The sequence below is a fragment of the Thalassophryne amazonica genome, chromosome 2, assembly GCF_902500255.1.
Source record: "Thalassophryne amazonica chromosome 2, fThaAma1.1, whole genome shotgun sequence".
NCBI lineage: Eukaryota > Metazoa > Chordata > Actinopteri > Batrachoidiformes > Batrachoididae > Thalassophryne > Thalassophryne amazonica.
In genome coordinates, this window is record NC_047104.1 from 74,494,961 (window position 1) to 74,522,834 (window position 27,874).

General features: G+C 44.4%; 1 protein-coding gene across 1 annotated transcript in view; it reads right to left on the bottom strand.

Annotated features, from left to right (window-relative positions):
* Positions 1-27,874, bottom strand: part of ush2a (Usher syndrome 2A (autosomal recessive, mild)) — a 1,147,097-nt gene that overhangs the window by 491,167 nt on the left and 628,056 nt on the right. The window contains 1 exon segment of the mRNA XM_034188044.1: positions 7,094-7,241. Within this exon segment, the coding sequence (XP_034043935.1) occupies positions 7,094-7,241 (148 nt within the window).

Sequence of the window (27,874 nt, forward strand, 5' to 3'; positions counted from 1 at the left end):
AATAAGAACAACCCCAGGTTTCTTTTCAGCACTGTAGCCAGGCTGACAAAGAGTCAGAGCTCTATTGAGCCGAGTATTCCTTTAACTTTAACTAGTAATGACCTCATGACTTTCTTTGCTAATAAAATTTTAACTATTATAGAAAAAAATTACTCATAACCATCCCAATGACATATCGTTATCTTTGGCTGCTTTCAGTAATGCTGGTATTTGGTTAGACTCTTTCTCTCCGATTGTTCTGTCTGAGTTATTTTCATTAGTTACTTCCTCCAAACCATCAACATGTCTATTAGACCCCATTCCTACCAGGCTGCTCAAGGAAGCCCTACCATTAATTAATGCTTCGATCTTAAATATGATCAATCTATCATTATTAGTTGACTATGTCCCACAGGCTTTTAAGGTGGCAGTAATTAAACCATTACTTAAAAAGCCATCACTTGACCCAGCTATCTTAGCTAATTATAGGCCAATCTCCAATCTTCCTTTTCTCTCAAAAATTCTTGAAAGGGTAGTTGTAAAACAGCTAACTGATCACCTGCAGAGGAATGGTCTATTTGAAGAGTTTCAGTCAGGTTTTAGAATTCATCATAGTACAGAAACAGCATTAGTGAAGGTTACAAATGATCTTCTTATGGCCTCAGACAGTGGACTCATCTCTGTGCTTGTCCTGTTAGACCTCAGTGCTGCTTTTGATACTGTTGACCATAATATTTTATTACAGAGATTAGAGCATGCCATAGGTATTAAAGGCACTGTGCTGCGGTGGTTTGAATCATATTTATCTAATAGATTACAATTTGTTCATGTAAATGGGGAGTCTTCTTCACAGACTAAGGTTAATTATGGAGTTCCACAAGGTTCTGTGTTAGGACCAATTTTATTCACTTTATACATGCTTCCCTTAGGCAGTATTATTAGAAAGCATTGCTTAAATTTTCATTGTTACACAGATGATACCCAGCTTTATCTATCCATGAAGCCAGAGGACACACACCAATTAGTTAAACTGCAGGAATGTCTTACAGACATAAAGACATGGATGACCTCTAATTTCCTGCTTTTAAACTCAGATAAAACTGAAGTTATTGTACTTGAGCCCAAAAAATCTTAGAAACATGGTGTCTAACCAGATCCTTACTATGGATGACATTACCCTGACCTCCAGTAATACTGTGAGAAATCTTGGAGTCATTTTTGATCAGGATATGTCCTTCAATGCGCATATTAAGCAAATATGTAGGACTGCTGTTTTGCATTTACGCAATATCTCTAAAATTAGAAAGGTCTTGTCTCAGAGTGATGCTAAAAAACTAATTCATGCATTTATTTCCTCTAGGCTGGACTACTGTAATTCATTATTATCAGGTTGTCCTAAAAGTTCCCTGAAAAGCCTTCAGTTAATTCAAAATGCTGCAGCTAGAGTACTGACGGGGGCTAGAAGGAGAGAGCATATTTCACCCATATTGGCCTCTCTTCATTGGCTTCCTGTTAATTCTAGAATACAATTTAAAATTCTTCTTCTTACTTATAAGGTTTTGAATAATCAGGTCCCATCTTATCTTAGGGACCTCATAGTACCATATCACCCCAACAGAGTGCTTCGCTCTCAGACTGCAGGCTTACTTGTAGTTCCTAGGGTTTTTCAGAGTAGAATGGGAGGCAGAGCCTTCAGGTTTCAGGCTCCTCTCCTGTGGAACCAGCTCCCAATTCGGATCAGGGAGACAGACACCCTCTCTACTTTTAAGATTAGGCTTAAAACTTTCCTTTTGCTAAAGCTTATAGTTAGAGCTGGATCAGGTGACCCTGAACCATCCCTTAGTTATGCTGCTATAGACTTAGACTGCTAGGGGGTTCCCATGATGCACTGAGTGTTTCTTTCTCTTTTTGCTCTGTATGCACCACTCTGCATTTAATCATTAGTGATTGATCTCTGCTCTCTTCCACAGCATGTCTTTTTCCTGATTCTCTCCCCTCAGCCCCAACCAGTCCCAGCAGAAGACTGCCCCTCCCTGAGCCTGGTTCTGCTGGAGGTTTCTTCCTGTTAAAAGGGAGTTTTTCCTTCCCACTGTCACCAAGTGCTTGCTCACAGGGGGTCGTTTTGACTGTTGGGGTTTTTCTGTAATTATTATATGGCTTTTGCCTTACAATATAAAGCGCCTTGGGGCAACTGTTTGTTGTGATTTGGCGCTATATAAATAAAATTGATTTGATTTGTTTTGATTTGATTTTAGGATTACCTTTCATTACTATGCTGATGATACTCAGTTATCTGTGCCGATAACTGCTGGTAATCTCATCCACATGAAATCCTTAGAAGATTGCCTTGCAACAGTGAAAAGCTGGATGTCTCGCAATTCCTGCTTTTAAACTCTGATAAGACTGAAATGATGGTTCTTGGTCCAGTGACACATTGGCATCAATTTGACCAGCTAATGCTTAGCCTAGGCTCGTGTGTTGTACATCACACTGACAAATTGAGGAACCTTGGGGTAATTTTTGATCCTACATTGTTCTTTGACCTCCACATTAGAGATATTACAAGGACTGCTTTCTTCCACCTGCGAAACATAGCAAAGATTCGTCCCATCCTGTCTGAGACCTTTATTCATGCATTTGTCTTTTCTACAACCCCTGGCAAAAATTATGGAATCACCGGCCTCGGAGGATGTTCATTCAGTTGTTTAATTTTGTAGAAAAAAAGCAGATCACAGACATGACACAAAACTAAAGTCATTTCAAATGGCAACTTTCTGGCTTTAAGAAACACTATAAGAAATCAAGAAAAAAGATTGTGGCAGTCAGTAACGGTTACTTTTTTAGACCAAGCAGAGGAAAAAAATATGGAATCACTCAATTCTGAGGAAAAAATTATGGAATCACCCTGTAAATTTTCATCCCCCAAATTAACACCTGCATCAAATCAGATCTGTTCATTGACATTGACCCTATGCCATGACATTTATCCTATGTGTCTTTTTGCAAGGAATGTTTTTGCAGTTTTTGCTCTATGGCAAGATGCATTATCATCTTGAAAAATGATTTCATCATCCCCAAACATCCTTTCAATTGTCCAAAATATCAACATAAACTTGTGCCACAATCTTTTTTCTTGATTTCTTATAGTGTTTCTTAAAGCCAGAAAGTTGCCATTTGAAATGACTTTAGTTTTGTGTCATGTCTGTGATCTGCTTTTTTCTACAAAATTAAACAACTGAATGAACATCCTCCGAGGCCGGTGATTCCATCATTTTTGCCAGGGGTTGTAGATTGAACTACTGCAGTGTTCTATTTTCTGGTTTCCCGCAGTCCATTAGGGCTCTCCAATTGGTTCAAAATGCTGCTGCCAGACCTTTAACAGGAATCAGAAAGTTTGACCACATTACACCCATTTGGCATCTTTTCACTGGCTTCCTGTCCCTGTGAGATCAGATTTTAAGGTTCTGCTACAAACTTATAAAACTGTTCACAGACTGGCACCTTCCTACTTAGATGACCTACTTAAACCCTGCATACCGGCTCGGGCTCTGTGTTCTCAGGTTGCAGGGCTACTTTGTGTCCCTAGGGTGAATTAAAAAGTCTGCGGGTCACAGAGGGTCTCTTATTGTGCCCCTGTTCTGTGGAATGCAATCAATACATATCTTGATATCTACATTTATGTGCTTAGTACTGCTTATATGAATTTTATTTAAATGCATGCATGCAGTGTTCTGTCCTGGTCACCGAATGGTGGACCAGCTCTTTACCCTCGCAAGGATATTGGTGGAGTCTTGGGAGTATGACCAACCAGTCTACATGTGTTTTGTGGATTGGAAAAGGCGTATGACCGGGCCCCTCGGGGTATCCTGTTGGGGGGGTGCTGCTGCAGGCGTATGGGGTACCGGATTTGCTGCAATGTGCGATCTGGTCTCTATATGACCAAAGAAGGAGCTGTGTCCACATCCATGCCATTACATTAGGCCTGTTTATGAGAGTTGGACTCCGCCACAGTAGTCTTTATACAACAGTCTAAATTTCTGGGGTCCACAGAGCGAGCATGAGTAAAAGCATGGAGCTTTTATTTCCAAACATGCAAATGCATTGGAAATAGTACACATTCTATTCCAAATTAAAATATGAAGGAACAATTTATCAGATTTGTTATTACTTTACAGAAAGTGAAGAAAAAGGAATATTAGGCTCTTCAAAAAAAATAGCAGTGTCTGCATTTTACTTTGTGTCCCCTATTACATTCTTACAGGTACTCTCTCTGGCTCAATGGACACGATGTGTCGCATTAAAAACAGAGATGACAGCCAGAACAGGTATATTAATAAGTACTACATTACCAACATACACAGTTACATAACAAATAACAAAAATGATCACATAACACAGAAACAGAGTGACACGTTGGTGTGTGCGCTGAACTGACGGGGGGTGTGTTCGCTGACAGCAGCAGCTGTTGAGATCTCTGGTTCTGGACGTCATGGCTGGGGAACATGTACCGCGTTTGGACGGACATGACCTAACAACTGTCCACTGTGACAGCGCGTGCGTCTGCTTGCTGTCCTCACGTGGACATACATAAAAATATATATCACTGTTGCAAGAAGCACAGCGTGCATATTGACAGGCTGCCCCAGGTGAAACGGACCATCAGATCATAACATGCAGCGGGCGATCTGAATCACATCACCCATGTGAGCTCTGCTCCACATGACACGGTCTCTGTCCTGTGACGCGCCATCCACAAGACAAGCGTGCGGGGCCGACTGGACACGCCAGGCCAGCAGATTTGGACATGATAAGAGTGCACTGCTTCAGTTATGACTGTACGTCTGTGACCATGAGTCATCAACAGAAGAACAGATGGTTCATACTTGAATTGTCCAATCAATAAGAGGGCTTCAATAAAATGTGGTGTTTGTTAATGGTGTGTGGTTTTCTGTTTTGTTTTTTTTTACGTTTAGCTCCTTGTTGATTTCTGGTAGTGCAGTGGTAAAGTGGTAAAGTTTCTGTTTGGCAATCAGAGCTTTTGTAAATTGCAGGTTGAATCCCGCGGGTGGCATGAATTTTTTTTTTCCACAGCAGCTGCACGATGTGGTTCAACAGGCTCCAGCTGCTCACACTGTGTTCCTGCTGTGACGGCAACCATTGCAGTGGATTGTTCAGGCTTTGGCCCGACCGTGTGTCCCTCCCGACATCAGCTCGATGTTTTGTGAGGTCTGTTTTGTCATGATTTGCCCTGATTCCTACTTATTCATGCTATATGTGAAGGGGCCCTCAATCCTGACTCGTCTCCAAGTTTCTACCCCTGAAAAACATCCCCACAGCATGATGCTGCTACCACCATGATTCACTGTAGGGATGGTGCCTGGGTTTTCTCCAAGCATGATGCTGACATTCATGCCAAAGAGTTCAATCTTTGTCTCATCAGACCAGAGAATTTTTGTTTGTCATGGTCTGAGAGTCCTTCAGGTGCCTTTTGACAAACGCCAGGTCGGCTGCCATGTGCCACTTATTAAGGAGTGGCTTCCATCTGGCCACTATACCATACAGGCCTAATTTGTGGATTGCTGCATAGATGGTTGTTCTTCTGGAAGGTTCTCTTCTCTCCACAGAGGAATGCTGGAGCTCTGACAGAGTGATCATCTGGCTGTTGGTCACTGACATAGGCCCTCCTCCCCAATCGCTCAGTTTAGATGGGAAGAGTCCTGGTGGATCTGAACCTCTTCCATTTACGGGTGATGGAGACCACTGTGCTCATTGGGAAGTTCAAAGCAGCAGAAATGTTTCTGTATCCTTCCCCAGATTTGTGCCTTAAGACAGTCCTGCCTCGGAGGTCTGCAGACAGTTCCTTTGACTTCATGCTTGGTTTGTGATCTGACATGCACTGTCAACTGTGGGACCTTATATTAGACAGCTGTGTGCCTTTCCAAATCATGTCCAATCAACTGAATTTACCCCAGGTGAACTCCAATTATGGTTAGAAACATCTCAAGGATGATCAGTGGAAACAGGATGCACCTGTTTCATCACAAAGGCAGTGAATACATGTGATTTCTTAGCTTTTTTGATTTTTAATAAATTTGCAAAAATCTCAAAAAAAATTTTTTGTAACATTGTCATTATGGGGTATTGTGTGTGGAATTTTGAGAGGAAAAAAAAGAATTTCATCCATTTTCGAATAAGGCTGAACATAAAAAAAAGTGGGTGGATGCACTGTACATCCATCCATTTGATAAACCTGATTATTATATGGCTGTGACGTTATGTGTGCTCTCACTGGCTTATTTCTGGTCTGATATTTTCCCATATCAGACCAGTTACCATGACAATCGGTCCAGAATGCGTATCACATTCAATACAAACCAGAAAGCTAAAAACATGATTAGAAAAACAAAGTCAGAAATGAACATACTCCATAAATATCTAAACGGCATCAGAAACAACACACAAATTGAAAGCTTACCAGCTAACGACTGGACCATATGTTAGCAAGTTCTTCATGGAGGTGAAGAAATCGAACAGGTCTGACTATGAGCCCACCATCGGCAGCTTTCATATTATGTAAAACAGCCATATAACAAACAAATTATTAACTTCGCTTGCTCAGTCTGGAATATCAGACCTCCGTGTTTTTCGCACGGACCTCACGAACGCTCAGTCTGTATTGTCAACACCTTGGTCTGACATTTTCCCATTCAGACCTGGCGCTCAGTTAATAATCCTTTACTATTCAAGTTAAGGTGGGGCAAGAATCTACCCAGGTGGTCACTGGGCAAGAGGTAGGGCTCACCCTGCACAGGTCACTAGTCTGTTGCAGGTTCGACACATACAAACAAATGCATTCACACCTATGATTATTAAGTTGCAGTTCAGCTACCCTGCATGTCTTTGGAGGTGGGAGGAGGCCAGAGCACCCGGAGGGAACCCACACAAACTTGCAAACGCCACACAGAAAGGACCAGGTTGGGAGTGATCTCTGTGAGGCAATGGTACTAACCCTTAATCCAACATGCTGCTCATGATTTAAGCAGTTTGTCTAATATTTGCATCTTTTTGCAGTCCTGTATCATTTTTTGCAGCATTTGTGCATGTCATCTCTCACCTTATCACAGGTCGCTGAGGTGATGTCCTCATTTGGAGACTGTAACGCAGTGGGCCTGGTGCGTTGGGGCGGGCAAGGGCAGACAAGCATACATTCAGACTGGCAGGAGTTGCGTGGGCCAGCGTAGGAGGTAACAACCCATCTGGTGCTGGGGTGTGAGAAAGAAGCATGTGAGAGATAAGATGAAACATCTAAAGACAGAAAACATGACGCAAAAGAAAGAAAAATATCGTCTTTGCATTAGTAATCACTTTGTCAACTCCACTGGATGTTCAGCCATTATCTATCTGAAAATATAACTTGAATAAAAATAACCAAATCAAAAGTCAAATGTGTTAGAAAATCATCTTGAGCAGACATGATAACTCTGCTCTCACCACAAACTGAGCCCATGCAATGAACAGTGTTGATGTGAAATAAGCAAACGTACTCAAATGTATAAAGTGACCCTTCAATCAAACACACTGATCTCTTTTCCACAAGATCACAAGTGATTGCTGAAGACGTCTCACAGTGAAGATGGTTTTACACCCTCTCGCTTGAGCAACATTTTAAAAGATGAACTGTCCAAGCAGTACACAGTCTGTGTTTGTGCATGTGTGTATACCTCATTTTGCACATTGCTCAGGGACATTTTCATGAGAATTACTGAAGAATAACCAAATGTTACTTGTAAACTTTCTTCATCCAAATATTATAAGTTGATTTGGAGTCATCACTCCTTTTTCTTTTCCTGCAGTTTTTAAGAAAATGGGCTGTATTTAGTCATTTGACTAATTCATGATGACTGTCAACTTGTAGTGTAATGGAATATCGTTGAACCATGATGTGTACAGACCGCTCCCACCCCTATTGTATGGCATGCATATGAAGTGTAGATTGCAAAGTTTAAGTAAAAGTGTGAAGTACAGATTTACTGTCATAGTGAATTACTTTAAAACATATAATTGCATAACTCCAATGTAAAGCTTGAGTGAAATGAAGTATTTATGAGTTCCAGTGAATGGAGCAAATTAAAAGCAGATACCATCTGTCACCTTCCTGCATGTCAAGGCAGCCTGGTGCAGGATGACGCATGTTGGAGTCCAAGCATGGAAAGAATCACTCTGAAATATCAGGACTTAGGGTTCCTTCACACATAACACAATTGAGGCAGAATGGTGCACAAAGGAGGAGTCAAATGGCACTCGTGGGAAATCGGAGCCACACTTGAATGCCTCGTACAACAGTCACCAAATTCATTCGGGCACAGTACATGCACTCTATAGTCGCGTGCCACTTGTGCCAGAAACCCATTCGAACAGAGGGCAAGATGAGGTTGCATTGCCATCTGATCGTGTTCACAGCATTTGAACAGCATGTGGGACATATTGTGCTGCAGCTGAGCAGCTGCATGAACTCATCGGCCATGTCAAATTGTGGCTGAATGATGCGATCGAGGCAGCCTTCCTACCGGCACCTGAAAGTCGTTGAATGCCATACAAGTGGCAATTCAACCAATTCTCTGTCAGACAGCTGGAGTCCAGGTGCCAGCCATGAACATCCAACACCACTCGCGGGGTGCGTACAAAAGGCATTCTTGCTGCCAGCACGAGAGTAGAGAGCAGGTGACCACTGTCGATCTGGCTGTGCGAATGGCCCCACATGTTCTAAGTGCCCCACGAGTGTGCCATTACCAAGCAACACACGTCATACAAGGCCCCCCCGCCACAACACATACAACTTTCTGAACATTTGCAGGCGTACCTGTTTGACTGGTCAGCAGCTGGAAGCTGGGAGGAGACAACGTCTTCGCTCCTCGGATAAGTAGTCCTTCAGGCGCTGCACGTTTTTGTTCCTGTGTGACTGTGCTTGAGAGGTGGAGGTGTTTCCCACCCTTTCTGACTGTTTGCTGGGTGTTCACGCACCCACCATCACCTGTCTGTTTTTCCTGCCAGCAGTACCCGATCTGACTGCCGGAGGCAGTGGCCACCTCTGGAGACCCAGCGCTTGGTGGCTACAGGGTGCTTCAGATCCGGTGGCAGTGGAAAGCGTGTGGGATCCGGCTCTTTTCTGGATGGGCGTCTTCTATCCTCGAGCCTGCCCACACGTCACCGTGACTTATTGACTGCTGTTCTCAGTTGTGTTGTCTGTTGCTCTGTTGTGCACATTCACAACATTAAATTGTTATATTTTGGCTTATTCCATTGTCCGTTCATTTGCGCCCCCTGTTGTGGGTCTGTGTCCCTAAACTTTCACAACAGGATTTCTCGGCCAGCGTCATGGATCCCGAGGGGCGTCAACCATCGATTGAACCGCCAATGGAAACACAGGGTGCACAGGCATCAGCAGGAGGCGTGTTGAGTGAGCTGCAGCACATCTTAACCGCCTTCACTGCTCGGTTGGACTTGGTAACCGAGCAGAACGTTATACTCAATCGGAGGATGGAGGCTCTCACCGCCCAGTTGGAAGCGTGCAGTCAGGGCGCTGCTGCAGCACCTCCTCCAGCTGACCGAGCACTAGATACAGACATTCCAGTGGTGATTCAACGAACCCCCCCATCCCCTGAAGCATACATAAGCCCTCCGGAACCGTACGGAGGTTGTGTCGAGACGTGCGCAGACTTCTTAATGCAGTGTTCGCTCGTCTTTGCACAGCGTCCCGTCATGTACGCGTCAGATGCCAACCGGGTGGCTTATGTCATTAATTTGCTTTGAGGAGAGGCACGCGCCTGGGCTACGGCGCTCTAGGAGCAAATTCACGGCTCCTAACGACATATACTGGGTTTGTAAGGGAGTTTAAACAGGTGTTTGATCATCCCAATAGAGGCGAGACCGCTTTGACCGTGCTGCTGTCAATGAGACAGGGACGTCGGAGTGCAGCCAAGTATGCAGTCGACTTCCGCATCGCAGCTGCGAGGTCCGGCTGGAATAACGTTGCACTCCACGCCGCCTTCGTAAACGGACTGTCTAAGGTCCTGAAGGAGCACCTGCTGGCTAAGGATGAGCCGCAGGATTTTGACGGGCTTGTCGCCCTGGTCATACGGTTAGACAACCGGTTAGAAGAACAACGTCGGGAGTGGGGCGAAGGGCGTGGCCGGGCACGAGCCGTCCCTCTTCCTTCCGGGTCCGAAAGGGTGCCGCCGTCCCCACGCTCCACAGTCGGAGAGCTCCGTGGAACAACAGCTCCCCCTGCTGACGTAACTATGGACACGAGCAGGGCTAAAGTAAAATCACATGACAGACAATGGAGGCTGGCTCGCGGAGAATGTTTTTTCTGTGGCTCTAATGAGCACATACAAAGAAACTGCCCCAAGCGGTTAAACTTCAACGGCCACCCTTAGAGCCTGGGTTAAGGGTGGGCCATAACATCCACGCGGGGAGAGCCCGTAGATCCGCACGCATCCCAGTGACGATCCTTTGTGGGGATCTTACCCTTCACGCTCCAGCATTGGTGGACACGGGGTCTGAAGGGAATCTGCTGGACAGCAGATGGGCCAGGGAGGTAGGGCTCCCTCTAGTGGCTCTACCTTCCCCACTGAAGGTACGGGCACTAGATGGCACCCTTCTCCCATTAATCACACACCAGACACCACCCGTGACTTTGGTGGTGTCTGGAAATCACAGGGAGGAGATTGTGTTCTATGTAACACCTTCTACCTCCCGAGTGATTTTGGTATTTCCATGGATGATTAAGCACAATCCCCGGATTGATTGGCTGTCTGGGGTAGTGACGCAGTGGAGCGACACCTGCCACTGGGAATGTTTAAGATCCTTGGTTCCACCCGGTGTGACAGCTAATGAGAAGGTTAAAGTCCCCCCCAATCTGTCGGCGGTGTCGGAGGAGTACCATGACCTTGCTGATGTCTTCAGCAAAGATCTGGCACTCACTCTTCCCCCGCACCGTCCTTATGATTGTGCCATTGATTTGATCCCAGGCACTGAGTACCCGTCCAGCAGGTTGTACAACCTCTCTCGTCCTGAGCGCGAATCAATGGAGACCTACATCCGGGACTCCTTAGCTGCCGGGTTGATCCGGAACTCCACCTCCCCGATGGGTGCAGGTTTCTTTTTCGTGGGCAAAAAGGACAGCGGACTCCGTCCATGCATAGACTACAGAGGGCTGAACGAAGTCACGGTTCGCAATCGATACCCGCTGCCTCTGCTAGATTCTGTGTTCACGCCCTTGCATTGAGCCCAAATCTTCACCAAACTAGATCTTAGGAATGCGTATCACCTGGTTCAGATCCGGAAGGGAGACGAGTGGAAGACGGCATTTAACACCCCGTTAGGTCACTTTGAGTACCTGGTCATGCTGTTCGGCCTCACCAATGCACCCGCGACGTTCCAGGCATTGGTTAATGACGTCTTGCGGGACTTCCTGCACCGGTTCGTCTTCGTATATCTGGACGACATCCTCATCTTCTCCCCGGATCCTGAGACTCATGTGCAGCATGTACGTCAGGTCCTGCAGCGGTTGTTGGAGAACCGGTTGTTTGTGAAGGGCGAGAAGTGCGAGTTCCACTGTACTTCTTTGTCCTTCCTGGGGTTCATCATCTCCTCCAACTCCGTCGCACCCGATCCGACCAAGGTTGTGGCGGTGAGAGATTGGCCCCAACCGACAAGCCATAGGAAGCTGCAACATTTCTTCGGCTTTGCAAATTTCTACAGGAGGTTTATTAAGGGCCCTAACCTCCACTAAAGTCCCCTTCACCTGGTCGGATTGGTGCGAAGCCGCGTTTAAGGAGTTGAAACGTCGGTTCTCGTCTGCACCCGTTCTGGTGCAGCCCGATCCCAATCGCCAGTTTGTTGTCAAAGTGGATGCCTCTGACTCAGGGATAGGAGCTGTGCTGTCCCAGAGCGGAGAGTCCGATAAGGTTCCCCATCCTTGTGCTTATTTTTCCCATAGGTTGACCCCGGCAGAGCGGAACTACGACGTAGGCAATCGGAAACTCCTAGCGGTGAAAGAGGCTCTTGAGGAGTGGAGACACCTGTTGGAGGGAGCTACGGTGCCCTTCACGGTTTTCACGGACCATCGGAACCTGGAGTACATCCGGACCGCGAAGCGTCCTGAACCCAGGCAAGCCAGCTGGTCACTGTTCTTCGGGCGTTTTGACTTCCGGATCACCTACCGCCCCGGGACCAAAACCAGCAATCTGACGCCCTGTCCCGGGTCCACGAAGAGGAAGTCAAGGTCGAGCTGTCAGATCCACCGGAACCCATCATCCCCGAGTCCACTATCGTGGCCGCCCCTCACCTGGGACGTGGAGAAGACCATCCGGGAGGCCCTGGCATGGAACCCGGAACCAGGGACCGGCCCAAAGAACAGACTTTACGTCCCACCAGAAGCCAGAACTGCAATCCTGGACTTCTGTCACGGATCCAAGTTCTCCTGTCATCCCGGGGTGCGAAGAACCATGGCAGTGGTCCGGCAGCGCTTATGGTGGGAGTCTATGGAAGCCGACGTCCGGGAGTACGTCCAGGCCTGCACCACCTGCGCCATGGGAAAGGCAGACCACCAACGGGCACAGGGACTCCTCCAGCCGTTACCTGTGCCCCACTGCCCCTGGTCCCACATCGGCCTGGACTTCATCATGGGCCTCCCGCCGTCCCAGGGCATGACCACCACCCTCACGATAGTGGACCGATTCTCCAAGGCGGCCCACTTCGTGGCCCCTCCCGAAGCTCCCGACGGCCCAGGAGACTGCAGACCTCCTGGTCCACCACGTCGTACGTCTGCATGGGATTCCATCCGACGTCGTCTCTGACCGTGGTCCCCAGTTCTCCTCGCAAGTCTGGAGGAGTTTCTGTAGGGAACTGGGGGCCACCGTGAGCCTCTCGTCTGAGGTACCATCCCCAGACTAACGGACAGGTAGAGCGGGCGAACCAGGAATTGGAAACAGGCCCTTCGCTGCGTGACCTCAGCGCCACCCGATCGGCCTGGAGCAACCATCTGGCTTGGATCGAGTACGCACACAACAGCCAGGTTTCATCTGCCACCGGCCTCTCCCCGTTTGAACTATGTTTGGGGTAACCAGCCCCCATTGTTTCCGCTGTGGAGGGAGGGGTCGGGGTGCCCTCGGTCCCGGCCCATCTGAGGATGGGTGCCGTCGGGTGTGGCGCTCTGCCCGCCTGCCCCTGCTCAAAGCCCGGACAAGGGCCAAGGCCCATGCAGACCGCCGGCGATCCCGGCCCCTGCATACCAGCCCAGCAGGAGGTTTGGCTGTCGACGAAGGACTCCATTGAGGTGGAGTCAGCAAAAACTGAAAGGACCGGTACATCGGCCCTTCTCCATCCTCAAGGTCCTCAGCCCGGCCGCAGTGAAGCTGAAGCTGCCAGCTTCACCTGCGGATTCACCCCGGTTTTTCCACGGTTTCCCGGATCAAGCCTTACACACCTCTCCCTCTGCACTCCCGGCACCGGCGCCGCATCCTGTCCGGATCATCGATGGGAAGCCGGCCTGGACAGTGCATAGGCTCCCTGGACGTCCGTCGACGGGGCCGGGGTTCTCCAGTATCTGAGGACTGGGACGGGCTATAGACCCGAAGAATGCTCCTGGGTGAAGAGGAGCTTCATACTGGACCCGGCCCTCCTGGCCGACTTCTACACCGTCACCCGGACAAGACTGGTCGGGCGCCAGGACGGCGCCCATTAAGGGGGGGCTCCCTGTTGTGTGGGACCGCTGAAGAGAAGGTACTGCTGGCCCCCACCACCAGAGGGCGCCTGCCTGAAGTGCGGGCTCTTCAGGCACAAGGAGGGCGCCGGAGCAAACCGGGAGTGATAGCTGTCACTCATCAACCAAGCACCAGCTGTCACTCATCATCATCAACAACCACATCTCCATAAAAGCCGGACAGCAATTGTCCACCTCACTGCGAGAAATGTCTACCAATCAGGTAAACACTCAGTCGTGGTTTTGTGCCATACAACTTTCTGAACATTTGCAGGCGTACCTGTTTGACTGGTCAGCAGCTGGAAGCTGGGAGGAGCGACGTCTTCGCTCCTCGGATAAGTAGTCCTTCAGGCGCTGCACGTTTTTGTTCCTGTGTGACTGTGCTTATGAGGTGGAGGTGTTTCCCAACCTTTCTGACTGTTTGCTGGGTGTTCATGCACCCACCATCACCTGTCTGTTCTTCCTGCCAGCATACCCCGAATCTGACAGCCGGAGGCAGTGGCCACCTGGGGACCCAGCGCTTGGTGGCTCCGGGGTGCTTCAGATCCGGTGGCAGTGGAAAGCGTGTGGGATCCGGCTCTTTCTGGACGGGCGTCTTCTATCCTCGAGCCTGCCCACACGTCACCATGACTTATTGGACTGTTGATCTCAATTGTGTTGTCTGTTGCTCTGTTGTGCACATTCACAACATTAAATTGTTATATTTTGGCTTATTCCATTATCCGTTCATTTGCGCCCCCTGTTGTGGGTCCGTGTCCCTACACTTTCACAACAGTCCTTTTGCCAAGCTTCCTTCAGGTGGCCTAGAGAGGGCAAATATTCCATATCTGACAGATCATTATAGACCTCAGAAATTGAGCCCTTTGTCAGTGGGTCATTTAAAATAATTGAGTTCAACTCGTATTCAGGGGGTCGACCGGTAAAAGAGGGAAACATCTCCTTCACAAAGCTGTGAACTTGTAAAAAATTTTAAGAAATCTCCCCTGTTAATGTTATACTTCTCTTTTAGTTGATCAAAATTAGCAAAAGTGCCTGGTATAAAAAGGTCACGAACACAGTGTATCCCTTTAGTTTCCCATTGCTTAAAAGATGTACCTATAAGCCCTGGAGCAAACTCATGATTACCCATTATTGGAGCGAGCACTGAACTCATCTTCCAACTGAGGTGTCTCCTAAGCTGGCGCCAAATTTTTACTGAATGATTAACAACTACATTTTTCACTTGCGGAATAGATGTCTTAACAGAAGAATAGACCAGTGCCCGCAGTGAAGATGGGTGACAGCTATGATTTTCCATCTCAACCCAGTCGACCCCTGGCCCACCACACCAAAAAGACAAAGAACGAATATTACAAGCCCAATAATACAACCCCTGGCAAAAATTATGGAATCACCGGCCTCGGAGGATGTTCATTCAGTTGTTTAATTTTGTAGAAAAAAAGCAGATCACAGACATGACACAAAACTAAAGTCATTTCAAATGGCAACTTTCTAGGCTTTAAGAAACACTATAAGAAATCAAGAAAAAAATATTATGGCAGTCAGTAACGGTTACTTTTTTAGACCAAGCAGAGGAAAAAAATATGGAATCACTCATTTCTGAGGAAAAAATTATGGAATCACCCTGTAAATTTTCATCCTCAAAACTAACACCTGCATCAAATCAGATCTGCTCGTTGACATTGACCCTATGCCATGACATTGACCCTACGTGTCTTCTTGCAAGGAATGTTTTCGCAGTTTTTGCTCTATGGCAAGATGCATTATCATCTTGAAAAATGATTTCATCATCCCCAAACATCCTTTCAATTGTCCAAAATATCAACATAAACTTGTGCATTTATTGATGATGTAATGACAGCCATCTCCCCAGTGCCTTTACCTGACATGCAACCCCATATCATCAATGACTGTGGAAATTTACATGTTCTCTTCAGGCAGTCGTCTTTATAAATCTCACTGGAACGGCACCAAACAAAAGTTCCAGCATCATCACCTTGCCCAATGCAGATTCGAGATTCATCATTGAATATGACTTTCATACAGTCATCCACAGTCCACGAGTCCTTTTCCTTAGCCCATTGTAACCTTGTTTTTTTTTCCTGTTTAGGTGTTAATGATGGCTTTCGTTTAGCTTTTCTGTATGTAAATCCCATTTCCATTAGGCGGTTTCTTACAGTTCGGTCACAGACATTGACTCCAGTTTCCTCCCATTCGTTCCTCATTTGTTTTGTTGTGCATTTTTCGATTTTTGAGACATGTTGCTTTAAATTTTCTGTCTTGACGCTTTGATGTCTTCCTTGGTCTACCAGTATGTTTGCCTTTAACAACCTTCTCATGTTGTTTGTATTTGGTCCAGAGTTTAGACACAGCTGACTGTGAACAACCAACATCTTTTGCAACATTGCGTGATGATTTACTCTCTTTTAAGAGTTTGATAATCCTCTCCTTTGTTTCAATTGACATATCTCGTGTTGGAGCCATGATTCATGTCAGTCCACTTGGTGCAACAGCTCTCCAAGGTGTGTTCACTCCTTTTTAGATGCAGACTAACGAGCAGATCTGATATGATGCAGGTGTTAGTTTTGGGGATGAAAATTTACAGGGTGATTCCATAATTTTTTCCTCAGAATTGAGTGATTCCATATTTTTTTCCTCTGCTTGGTCTAAAAAAGTAACCATTACTGACTGCCACAATCTTTTTTCTTGATTTCTTATAGTGTTTCTTAAAGCCAGAAAGTTGCCATTCGAAATGACTTTAGTTTTGTGTCATGTCTGTGATCTGCTTTTTTTCTACAAAATTAAACAACTGAATGAACATCCTCCGAGGCTGGTGATTCCATAATTTTTGCCAGGGGTTGTATAACTGAAAGCGAGGCAACCCCATGCCCCCAAGTATTTTTGGTCTCTGCAGAAAATATTTCTTGATTCTAGGAGTCTTCTTGTTCCAAATGAATTTAGAAATCAAGCCATCTAATTTTTTGAAGAATGTTTTTGAAATGAAAATCGGTAAACATTGAAATACAAATAGAAATTTTGGTAAAACACTCGTCCTCACAACATTTATTCGTCCTGCTAAAGAAACTGGAAGGTTAACCCATCTGTCAAAATCTGATTTTATTCGCTCAAGCAAACTTGATATATTATGTTTAAAAAGATTAGAAAAATCTTGTGTGATAATGATTCCTAGATATTTAAATTTGTTAGAAACTGTGAATAGATATGAATTTATGAAGCTGGAATGTTGCTGGTTCATTCTCCCTTAATTGGGAATAACACACTTTTAGAAAAATTTACACTCAACAAAAATATAAACGCAACACTTTTAGTTTGCTCCCATTTTGTATGAGATGAACTCAAAGATCTAAAACTTTTTCCACATACACAATATCACCATTTCCCTCAAAATATGTTCACAAATCAGTCATAAATCTGTGATAGTGAGGCACTTCTCCTTTGCTGAGATAATCCATCCCACCTCACAGGTGTGCCATATCAAGATGCTGATTAGACACCATGATAGTGCACAGGTTGTGCCTTAGACTGCCCACAATAAAAGGCCACTCTGAAAGGTGCAGTTTTATCACACAGCACAATGCCACAGATATCGCAAGATTTGAGGGAGCGTGCAATTGGCATGCTGACAGCAGGAATGTCAACCAGAGCTGTTGCTTGTGTATTGAATGTTCATTTCTCTACCATAAGCCGTCTCCAAAGGCGTTTCAGTGAATTTGGCAGTACATCCAACCAGCCTCACAACCGCAGACAACGTGTAACCACACCAGCCCAGGACCTCCACATCCAGCATGTTCACCTCCAAGATCGTCTGAGACCAGCCACTCGGACAGCTGCTGAAACAATCGGTTTGCATAACCAAAGAATTTCTGCACAAACTGTCAGAAACCGTCTCAGGGAAGCTCATCTGCATGCTTGTTGTCCTCATCGGGATCTCGACCTGACTCCAGTTCGTCGTCGTAACCGACTTGAGTGGGCAAATGCTCACATTCGCTGGTGTTTGGCACGTTGGAGAGGTGTTCTCTTCACGGATGAATCCCGGTTCACACTGTCCAGGGCAGATGGCAGACAGCGTGTGTGGCGTCGTGTGGGTGAGCGGTTTTTCTGATGTCAATGTTGTGGATCGAGTGGCCCATGTGGCAGTGGGGTTATGGTATGGGCAGGCGTCTGTTATGGACGAAGAACAAGGTGCATTTATTGATGGCCTTTTGAATGCACAGAGATACCGTGACGGGATCCTGAGGCCCACTGTTGTGCCATACATCCAAGAACATCACCTCAATGTTGCAGCAGGATAATGCACGGACCCCATGTTGCAAGGATCTGTACACAATTCTTGGAAGCTGAAAATGTCCCAGTTCTTGCCATGGCCGGCATACTCACCGGACATGTCACCCATTGAGCATGTTTGGGATGCTCTGGACCGGCGTATACGACAACGTGTACCAGTTCCTGCCAATATCCAGCAACTTCGCACAGCCATTGAAGAGGAGTGGACCAACATTCCACAGGCCACAATTGACAACCTGATCAACTCTATGCGAAGGAGATGTGTTGCAGTGCATGAGGCAAATGGTGGTCACACCAGATACTGACTGGTATCCCCCCCCCAATAAAACAAAACTGCACCTTTCAGAGTGGTCTTTTATTGTGGACAGTCTAAGGCACACCTGTGCACTAATCATGGAGTCAATTAGAAAGAAATCTATCCAAGAATAAGAGCGGTGGACTGGTGCAAAGTATGAATACTGACGTGTCGAAGGAAATAATCTCCACGGATCTACTATTTTAAATGTCACCATAAAATCCAAAACAGTTCGTGCAGATTTAGACAGAGCCACTGTTCTCTGTGAGGACCGATCTAATTGGGGATCTAATATCAGGTTGAAGTCTCCACCAGCTATAAGCTTGTGCGAATCCAGATTTGGTATTGCAGAAAAAAAGGATATAATGAATTGTTTATCATCGATATTTGGAGCGTAAACACTAACTAATATAACTAATTCATTAAAGAGCCTCCCCAAAACAATAATATATCTACCTCTACTGTCTGAGATTACTTTGGTTGCCACAAAAGGGATTGATTTTCTAATTATTATTGCTGCACCTCTACTTTTAGTATTAAAATTTGAATGAAAAATTTGGCCGATACAGTTTCTACGCAATCTACAATGATCTTTGTCCTTCAGATGAGTTTCCTGCAAGAGATCAATATCTGTATTAAGTTTTTTCAAATGAGACAGGATGTTGCCCTATGTGTTATCTTTGATAAAGAAATGTCATTTGAGTATCATTCCAAGCAGCTAACCAAAAACTGTTTCTACCAGTTGAGGAAGCTTTCCAAACTCAGATCAATTGTTTCAAAAGATGATCTTGAGTTCATTATTCATGTGTTTGTATCTTCTCATTTGGACTACTGCAACAGTTTGTTTTCCTGTCAGAACCAAAAGGAGGTGTCCTGTCTGCAGCAGGTCCAAAATTCTGCAGCAAGGCTGCTGTCTCGCTCCAACAGAAGGACTCATATTTCTCCTATTTTAAAGTCTCTTCATTGGCTCCCAGTGTCATTGCGTTTCCATTTTAAGATCCTAATGTTGACTTTTAGAGCTTTGCATGATCAGGCTCCCCCCTACATGAGAGACCTGTTATGTCCCTACGCTCCTGCTCGGAGCCTGAGGTCAGTGGATCAGAACCTTCTGAGGGTCCCTCGTACCCACTTTAAGACCAGAGGAGATTGCTCTTTCCAGGCCGCTGCGCTGAGGCTGTGGAATGATCTCCCTTTGTCTCTTCATTCGCTGGACTCTGTCGATGTTTTTAAGAGCAAAATTAAAACCCAAATGTTTCTCCAGGCATTTAAACCTTAATAGTGAGAGGGCTGTTTTATCACCACTGTGTGTCTTAATGTTATTTTATTGTGATGTACATTGTATTTTATTCTCAGAATTTTTATCTGTGTGAGTCTTTTGTGAAGCACCTTGTGACTTTCCTTGTCTGTGAAAGGTGCTATATAAATAAACATTACTTATATTTATTGGTGCTCCCGTGTGGAGGCTCTAATAAATAAATACACTACATTATTTTGGTGCCCGTGTGTGACGTTTTATTAAACAAATTACATTACACATCTCTAACGCCTCGTACAGCAGTTGGCAGAACCATTCGCCCAAAGCACATGCACTCCAAATTCACTTTGCACTTGTGCTGGAAACCCAATCAAACAGCATCAAGATGAGGTCGTACTGCCATCGAACCGTGGTCACAACATTTGTACAGCACATCATATGCAGGTCAGACCATATGGACAGCAGTCCGAGCGGCCAGTCGACCCATGCTCGGCCAGAATTGAGGTGCCACCCACAGAACTTCCAACAGCAGTTGCTGGGCACTTAGAAAATGTGGGGCCGTTTGCACAGCCAGCACGAATGTAGAGCGCAGGACACCACTTTTGAGCTGCTGTCCAGGTGACAAAAGCTGAAAGGTCAGTCAGTGCGTCGTTCCCCACTCCCACCCCAGTATCACAAATGGCGTGCATCTGTGTCAGAATTTTCAACTGTTGAAAATGTGAACGAATCCTGACAACAGCCTCAATTTGGCCATATTCCTTTTTGTTGTCTGTCTTGACAGTTCCCTGTTGTTTGCTTAGTTTGTGTAACGTCAGCGTTGAATTTGACTGTCATCCAACCTCCCAAGTCCGACGTCTTGCACAAATGTTGATGATATCTGAATGGATCAATAACCAAAGCTCTGACGAGCTGCACGTAACATCCTTGTATCCCTGATGACTCGAAAACCAATGTTGTCATCCAGAAACAACAGCGGCAAGAATGTTTTATCAACTACAGTGGGACAAATAAGTATTTGATCCACTGTCGATTTTGCAAGTTTTGCCACATACAAAGAATGGAGAGGTCGAAGTTTTATTGTAGGTACACTTCAACTGTGAGAGCCAGAATCTAAAACAAAATGCTGAAAAATTATATTTTTGATTTTTAAATAATTATTTTAATTTAATTAGCTTATAATGCGCCAAATCACAGCAAAAGCCATCTCAAAGTGCCTTACATAAAATAAGTCAACATAAAACTGAATAAATAATTAAAAATGAAAAAAAAAATCAAATACATAAATAAAAACAGAAGTAAAAGAATAAAACAAATAAAAATAAAAACTATCCATAAGAAAGAGAATAAAAATAGGTTTTGAGTCTTGACCTAAAAATGTCCACGGACTAAGACTGCCTCACGGTCGCAGGAAGACTGGTCCACAGGGTGGAACAATTCTTGCAATAAAATTTTGTATTTTATTGCAAGAAATAAGTATTTGATCACCTACCAACCAGCAAAATTTCTGGCTCTCACAGACCTGTTAGTTTTTCTTTAAGAAGCCCTACTATTCTCCACTCAGGAGAATAGGAGGCATATGTGTTTGGCAGCTTAGTCTGTGCTCCCACCAAAATCAAACCATTGGACATAGCTGGGCGTTGCTTTGATTCTTAGGGGATCACACATTCCTTTGCAATATTATTAACTGCACCTATTTGAATTTGTTACCTGTATAAAAGACACCTGTCCACACACTCAATCAATTACACTCCATCCAATCCACCATGGCCAAGACCAAAGAGCTGTCTAAGGACACCAGGGACAAAACTGTAGATCTACACAAGGCTGGGATGGGCTACAGGACAACAGGCAAGCAACTTGGTGAGAAGGCAGCAACTGTTGGCGTAATTCTTAGAAAATGGAAAAAACACATGATGACTGTCAGTCTTCCCCGGTTTTGGGCTCAATGCAAGATCTCACCTTGTGGGGTAAGGATGATTCTGAGAAAGTCCAGAACAACACAGGAGGACCTGGTCAATGACCTGAAGAGAGCTGGGACCACAGTCACAAAGATTACATTAGTAACACACTATGCTGTCATGGTTAAAATCCTGCAGGGCACGCAAGGTCCCCCTGCTCTCGCCAGCACATGTCCAGGCCCATTTGAAGTTCACCAGTGACCATCTGGACGATCCAGAGGAGGCATGGGAGAAGATCATGTGGTCAGATGAGACCAAAATAGAGCATTTTGGCATCAACTCCACTCACTGTGTTTGGAGGATGACAACAACCGCAAGAACACCATCCCAACCATGAAGCATGGGGTAGAAACATCATTTTAGGGGGTGCTTTTCTGTAAAAGGGACAGAACGACTGCACCGTATTGAAGGGAGGATGGATGGGGTCATGTATTGTAAGATTTTGGCAAACAACCTCCTTCCCTCAGTAAGAGCATTGAAAATGGGTCATGGCTGGGTCTTCCAGCATGACAATGACCCCAAACACACAGCCAGGGCAACTAAGGAGGGGCTCTGTAAGAAGCATTTAAAGGTCCTGGAGTGGCCTGGTCAGTCTCCAGGCCTGAACTCAATAGAAAATCTTTGGAGGGAGCTGAAATTCCAAATCTGAAAGATCTGGAGAAGATCTGTATGGACGAGTGGACCAAAATCCCTGCTGCAGTGTGCAAACTTGGTCAAGAATGACAGGAAACGTCTGAGCTCTGTAATTGCAAACAAAGGTTTCTATACCAAATATTAAGTTCTGTTTTTCTAGTGGATCAAATACTTATTTCATACAATAAAATGCAAAGGTATTATTTAAAAATCATACAATGTGATTTTCTTTTTTTTTTTTTTCAGATTCTGTCTCTCACAGTTGAAGTGTACCTAAGATAAAACTTACAGACCTCTTCATTCTTTGTAGGTGGGAAAACTTGCAAAATCAACAGTGGATCAAATATTTATTTGCCCCACTGTACTTTAACTACACACGTTACAACTGTTTGTGGCTGGCCTGTGTGTGCACACATGTTGTTGTGAAGACAAACAACTCTCACCTCTTGTCAAGACAACCAAATCCCACACCTGCAAGCACTGAGGACAGGAGGACAGGGCTGGCTGTGCTCTGTCTCATACCCGCTGTTGGTCACATCATCGTGAATGTTTAGTGCAGGATCATTCGTCCACCTTTTCTTGATGATTTTTGACTGTGTCTTCTTTCCTTCGTCCAGATGTCGCAGAATGCCGTGTAACTGGGTCTTTACAAAAATCAACACAGGCTACAAAGAAGCATTGTCACTATTCACGTTTGCGTGCTATGAGTACTCATAGGGCTAGAATGTTAATGGTTGACTTCTTGGACTTCAAACCACACTGTTCCAGTTGCTGACCAGCAAGTAACTGGAACTGAATCCTATCAAAAATATTCCTTGCAAGTACCTTCCCTGGCACAAAAGCAGTGTAATATCCCTATAGTTGTTACACTCCATCCGCTCACCCTTTCCTTTCCACATTGGGACAACAAGTCATATACATATACAGATACATATACGTGTCTCCCAGATTGAAACAAAAACTGTTTGCAATGGCAGGAGAACAGCATCTCCACCTGCCTGCAGGACCTCAGCTCCAATGTCATAGATCTCACAAGTGTTCCCTGATCTCAGCTGTTTCATGACCTTTGCATTCTTACCAAGGTTTGGTGGTTCACAGTTGACTGGAGAATCAGCTACAAGAACCTATTTTTTTGAAAATAATATTTAAACACTGGACACCTTGATTTCATTCAGGACCATGGACAAAATTCAAAATTCTTTTCAGTGCTGTTTCATTAACGTAAAAGTTGTATTTGTCTCTTTGTTTTGCTCATATGAAAAATTATTTGATCTGTGCTAAAAAATTGTGACTTGATTTGAACCACGAGTTTTGTGATCTGTCACACACCAACTGGCAACTGTTTTGTGCTGTCATTTAACAGACAGTATCTTGTTTTTGGTTTGTCTTTTGTTTTATAAGGATTGTCACTTGATAATGAATTAGTTTATTTCATGAAACAATGTGCCTAAAACCAGAATATTCTTAAAAGAAAAAGGAATATTTCCTGGAATTGTAAATCAAAAAAGAAAAAAGCTGTAAAGCAAAGCTTATCAGAGTCAGTCAGTCATTATGAACTTTTGCTGTTGCACTTTTTTGTCACCTCTGTTTCGGATACATTCTAAACTTTGCCCCGAAACAATTTAACATCAGCAATATCAAGAAAAAGGACTGGATAAATAAAGGCTTATGAAACTATTACTCAAACTCAAAACTAACATAAATTCTCTGTTCCTCAGATGAGCTACAACCACACTGTGATAGATGATATCCATCGAATCCTCTTTCTCTCTCACACACACTCACACACACACAAAAATTGGTGAGCCTGTGTCTCCCTCATGCTGTGTTAGCAGGTACAATATCAGAGGTGTCACTAATCGTTTTAAACTATGCACTTTTATGTTCACTTCTCTCTCTGCTCTCCTCCTCCTCTGCTCCTCTGTCTCTTGCTCCGCTAGCTTCTCTCTGTTCTTTTGCAGAACAAGGACGCATCAAGAGTTTGCTTTAAAGAAGTCTAAAGACATGCCAGAGGCACAGAGGTAGAAAGAGAAAGAAAGAGAGGAAACGTCTTGTATTTAAAATTTATACTTTCTCATGCCTTTGTTTTGAACTTGAACAGCAGAACTTTTTGAGGTTTGTCTTTTGTTGTTCTTTATCTGTGACATGGGTATGGTGTGCATACGTACTTAATGTTTTTGTTCATGTTTTTGCTATTAGCTGAAACTGTGTGCACTACTGCTGTGTTCATATGATGTCCAGATTGCTATGATTAGCTTTGACATTTATCAAACTGTGCAATCAGCTTACAGTGCATCCGGAAAGTATTCACAGCACTTAGCTTTTTCTACATTTTATCCAACAGTCTTATACCAAAATGGAGTAAATTAATTTTCCCCCTAAACAATCTGATCACAACACCCCATAATGATAACATTAAAAAAGGTTTTTTGAAATTTTTGTAAATTTATTTAAATTAAAAACTAAGAAAGCACATGTACTTAAGTATTCACACCCTTTGCTCAATACTTTGTTGATACACCTTTCACAGCAATTACAGCCTCAAATCTTGAATATGATGCCACAAGCTTGGTGCACCTGTCTTTGTCCAGTTTTGTCCATTCCTCTTTGCAGCACCTCTCAAACTCCATCAGGTTGGATGGGGAGCATCTGTGCACAGCCATTTTCAGATCTCTCCAGAGATGTTCAATCGGATTCAGGTCTGGACTCTGGTTGGGCCACTCAAGGACATTCACAGAGTTGCCCTGAAGCCACTCCTTTGATATCTTGGCTGTGTGCTTAGGGTCATTGTCCTGCTGAAAGATGAATCGTCACCCCAGTCTGAGGTCAACAGCGCTCTGGAGCAGGTTTTCATCCAGGATGTCTCTGTACATTGCTGCTTTGATCTTTTCCTCAATCCTGACTAGTCTCCCAGTTCCTGCCACTGAAAAACATCTCCACAGCATGATGCTGCCACCACCATGCTTCACTGTAGGGATGGTGCCTGGTTTCCTCCAAACATGACACCTGGCATTCATGCCAAAGAGTTCAATCTTTGTCTCATCAAACCATAGTCTCATAGTCTGAGTGTCTCATAGTCTCATAGTCTGAGAGCCATTCAGGTGCCTTTTGGCAAACTCCAGTTGGGCTACCATGTGTCTTTTACTTAGGAGTGGCTTCCGTCTGGCCACTCTACCATACAGGCCTGATTGTTGAATAGCTGCAGAGATGGTTGTCCTTCTGGAAGGTTCCCCTCTCTCCACAGAGGAATGCTGGAGCTCTGATAGAGTGACCATCGGGTTCTAGGTCACCTTCCTGGCTAAGGCTATCACTCAGTTTAGACGGGCAGCCAGATCTAGGAAGAGTCTGATGGATCCGATCTTCTTCCATTTATTGATGATGGAGGCCACTGTGCTCAATGGGACCTTCAAAGCAGCAGAAGTTTCTGTACCCTTTCCCTGTTTGTGCCTTGAGACAATCCTGTCTCGGAGGTCAACAGACAATTCCTTTGACTTCCTGCTTGGATTGTGCTCTGACATGCACTGTCAACTGTGGGACCTTATATGTAGACAGGTGTGTGCCTTTCCAAATAATGTCCAGTCAACTGAATTTATCCCAGGTGGACTCCAGATAAGCTACAGAAACATCTCAATAATGAACAGTGGAAACAGGATGCACCTGAGCTCAACTGTGAGCTTGATGGCAAAGGCTGTGAATACTTACGTACACGTGATTTCATTTGACGATGTCATGACAACACAACCTAGAAAATTTAGATTTTTTAAGGGTGTGACAAAGCGTGTGAATAATTAGTGTAGACCCTTGTAAGTTCACATAAACAAGGTATGTCTCATCGACATACCTTTCAACACACAAAAGGGTCAAGTTCACAGGATGGCCAACACTAAATGTGAGAAAATAACTTTCCTGGTTGCAATTTTTAAAAGTTTGGCTCCAAATTTGGCATGAAAAAAGGGTCAAAGTTGAGGTAGTCATCAAATGACAAAGTCACAGGAAGGTCAAACACTAAAATCACCAAAAAAAAAAAAAAAAAACTTTGCTGGTTGCGATTTGTACTTTTTTGCCTCCAAATTTGGGATGAATATAGTATATTCCCTTGCCCGTCAGTCCCACTTCATGGTGGTCGTTCCTCGTGGTAGTCTCTTTTGTTCACCCTTTTGGCAAGATCAAACTCTCAGGGTAACTGTTTTCATTTTTTTTTATTTTAAATAAATTTGCAAAAATCAAAAAAAAAAAAAAAAAAGCTTTTTCACATTGTAATTATAGAGTAATGCGTGTAGAAATTTGAGGGAAAAAATTAATTTAATCCATTTTGGAATAAGGCTGTAACATAACAAAAAGTGGAAAGCATTATTACTACCTATCTACTCAACCACCAGTGTAAATCACGTGTGTACACATTATAAACCTGATTATGTTTCTTTAAGTTAATTCATTTATACCATGGTCAGGGAAAATTCCATGTCTAACTGGCGTGTATTATTTTTGTGTATACGCACACGTAGTTCGGCGAGTTAAGTCACTGTAATATCACTCCGCTCTGGTCGTCACCACAGCCACTGGCAAATCAGCTGGTGCAGATCAGCTGTGTTTTGACAGGTGAATGACAGAAAAGCGATAAAACATGGATTTCCAAGTGAATTTAATATTTTTGGCCAAAATAAAATGTTTGAGGAATGGTAAGAGGAGGACAGCAAACAAGAAGAACAGCAAAAGCAACAGCATAAAGATTTAACATCGGACGAACTGGACAAGATTGAAGACAGGAAAGAAGAAGAGAACGTTTGCCAAGGATGAAAATATCTTGAGACTGACAAGTCTCAAATACTTACGCATTTTTATCAAGTTCTGTTAACTTAAATAAATATTTGTGTGTTAGCTCACTGTGTTTGACCATGCTATAAGCAGATTAAATAACTCGAAGCCATGCATTATATGGATTGAATGCGCTTCGCGTCGTGGTGTTTTAGACTCCGCATTGTGCATTCAAACCGTATAATGCACGGCTTCTCGTTGTTTAATCCTTACTTATATAGCACCAAATCACAACATAAGTCACCCCAGGTACATCACAAGGGTGAGGTTTCATCTTACCAAACCCCTGATCAAGCACACAGGCAGCAGCGGTGAGAAAAATCTTCCTCTGGCATTTTTGATGAAGAAACCTCCAGCAGACCAGACTCAGAGTAGTGGCCAACTGCTTAGGTAATTCTAATAATAAGAAATGAATGTCCACATAGAAAGTCCACAAGCTTGAGTCCAGCTGGCAGAGTGACCCAGTCTCATGACACAGCTCATCTCAAAATTATAGCATACCTGTTGAACTACCTGGTGGTCCCCTGCTTGACCAACAGGTAGTTCAACCATCACTGAAGATCAGCAGCACCTCAGAAAAGAGAGGCACAACAGAAATCAATCAGCCAGAACATACAACACACTAATTCTCAGCAGCAAAGTGACCGTCACACACAAGATGCTAATGTGATCACTGGCAGCTACCCTTTGCTTCACTAACAGTGTCAGAATTCAGATAAAGATAAAGGAGAACTCCAACATTTCTCAAACAAAGCTCCATATTTAGATGTTTTAGGGTTTATGTTTTCACTCAGGACAAAAATGAATTTAACTGGTGCAGTAACTGGCTACATAATATTATTGCATGGGGCAAGTGAAAAACTGAGCAA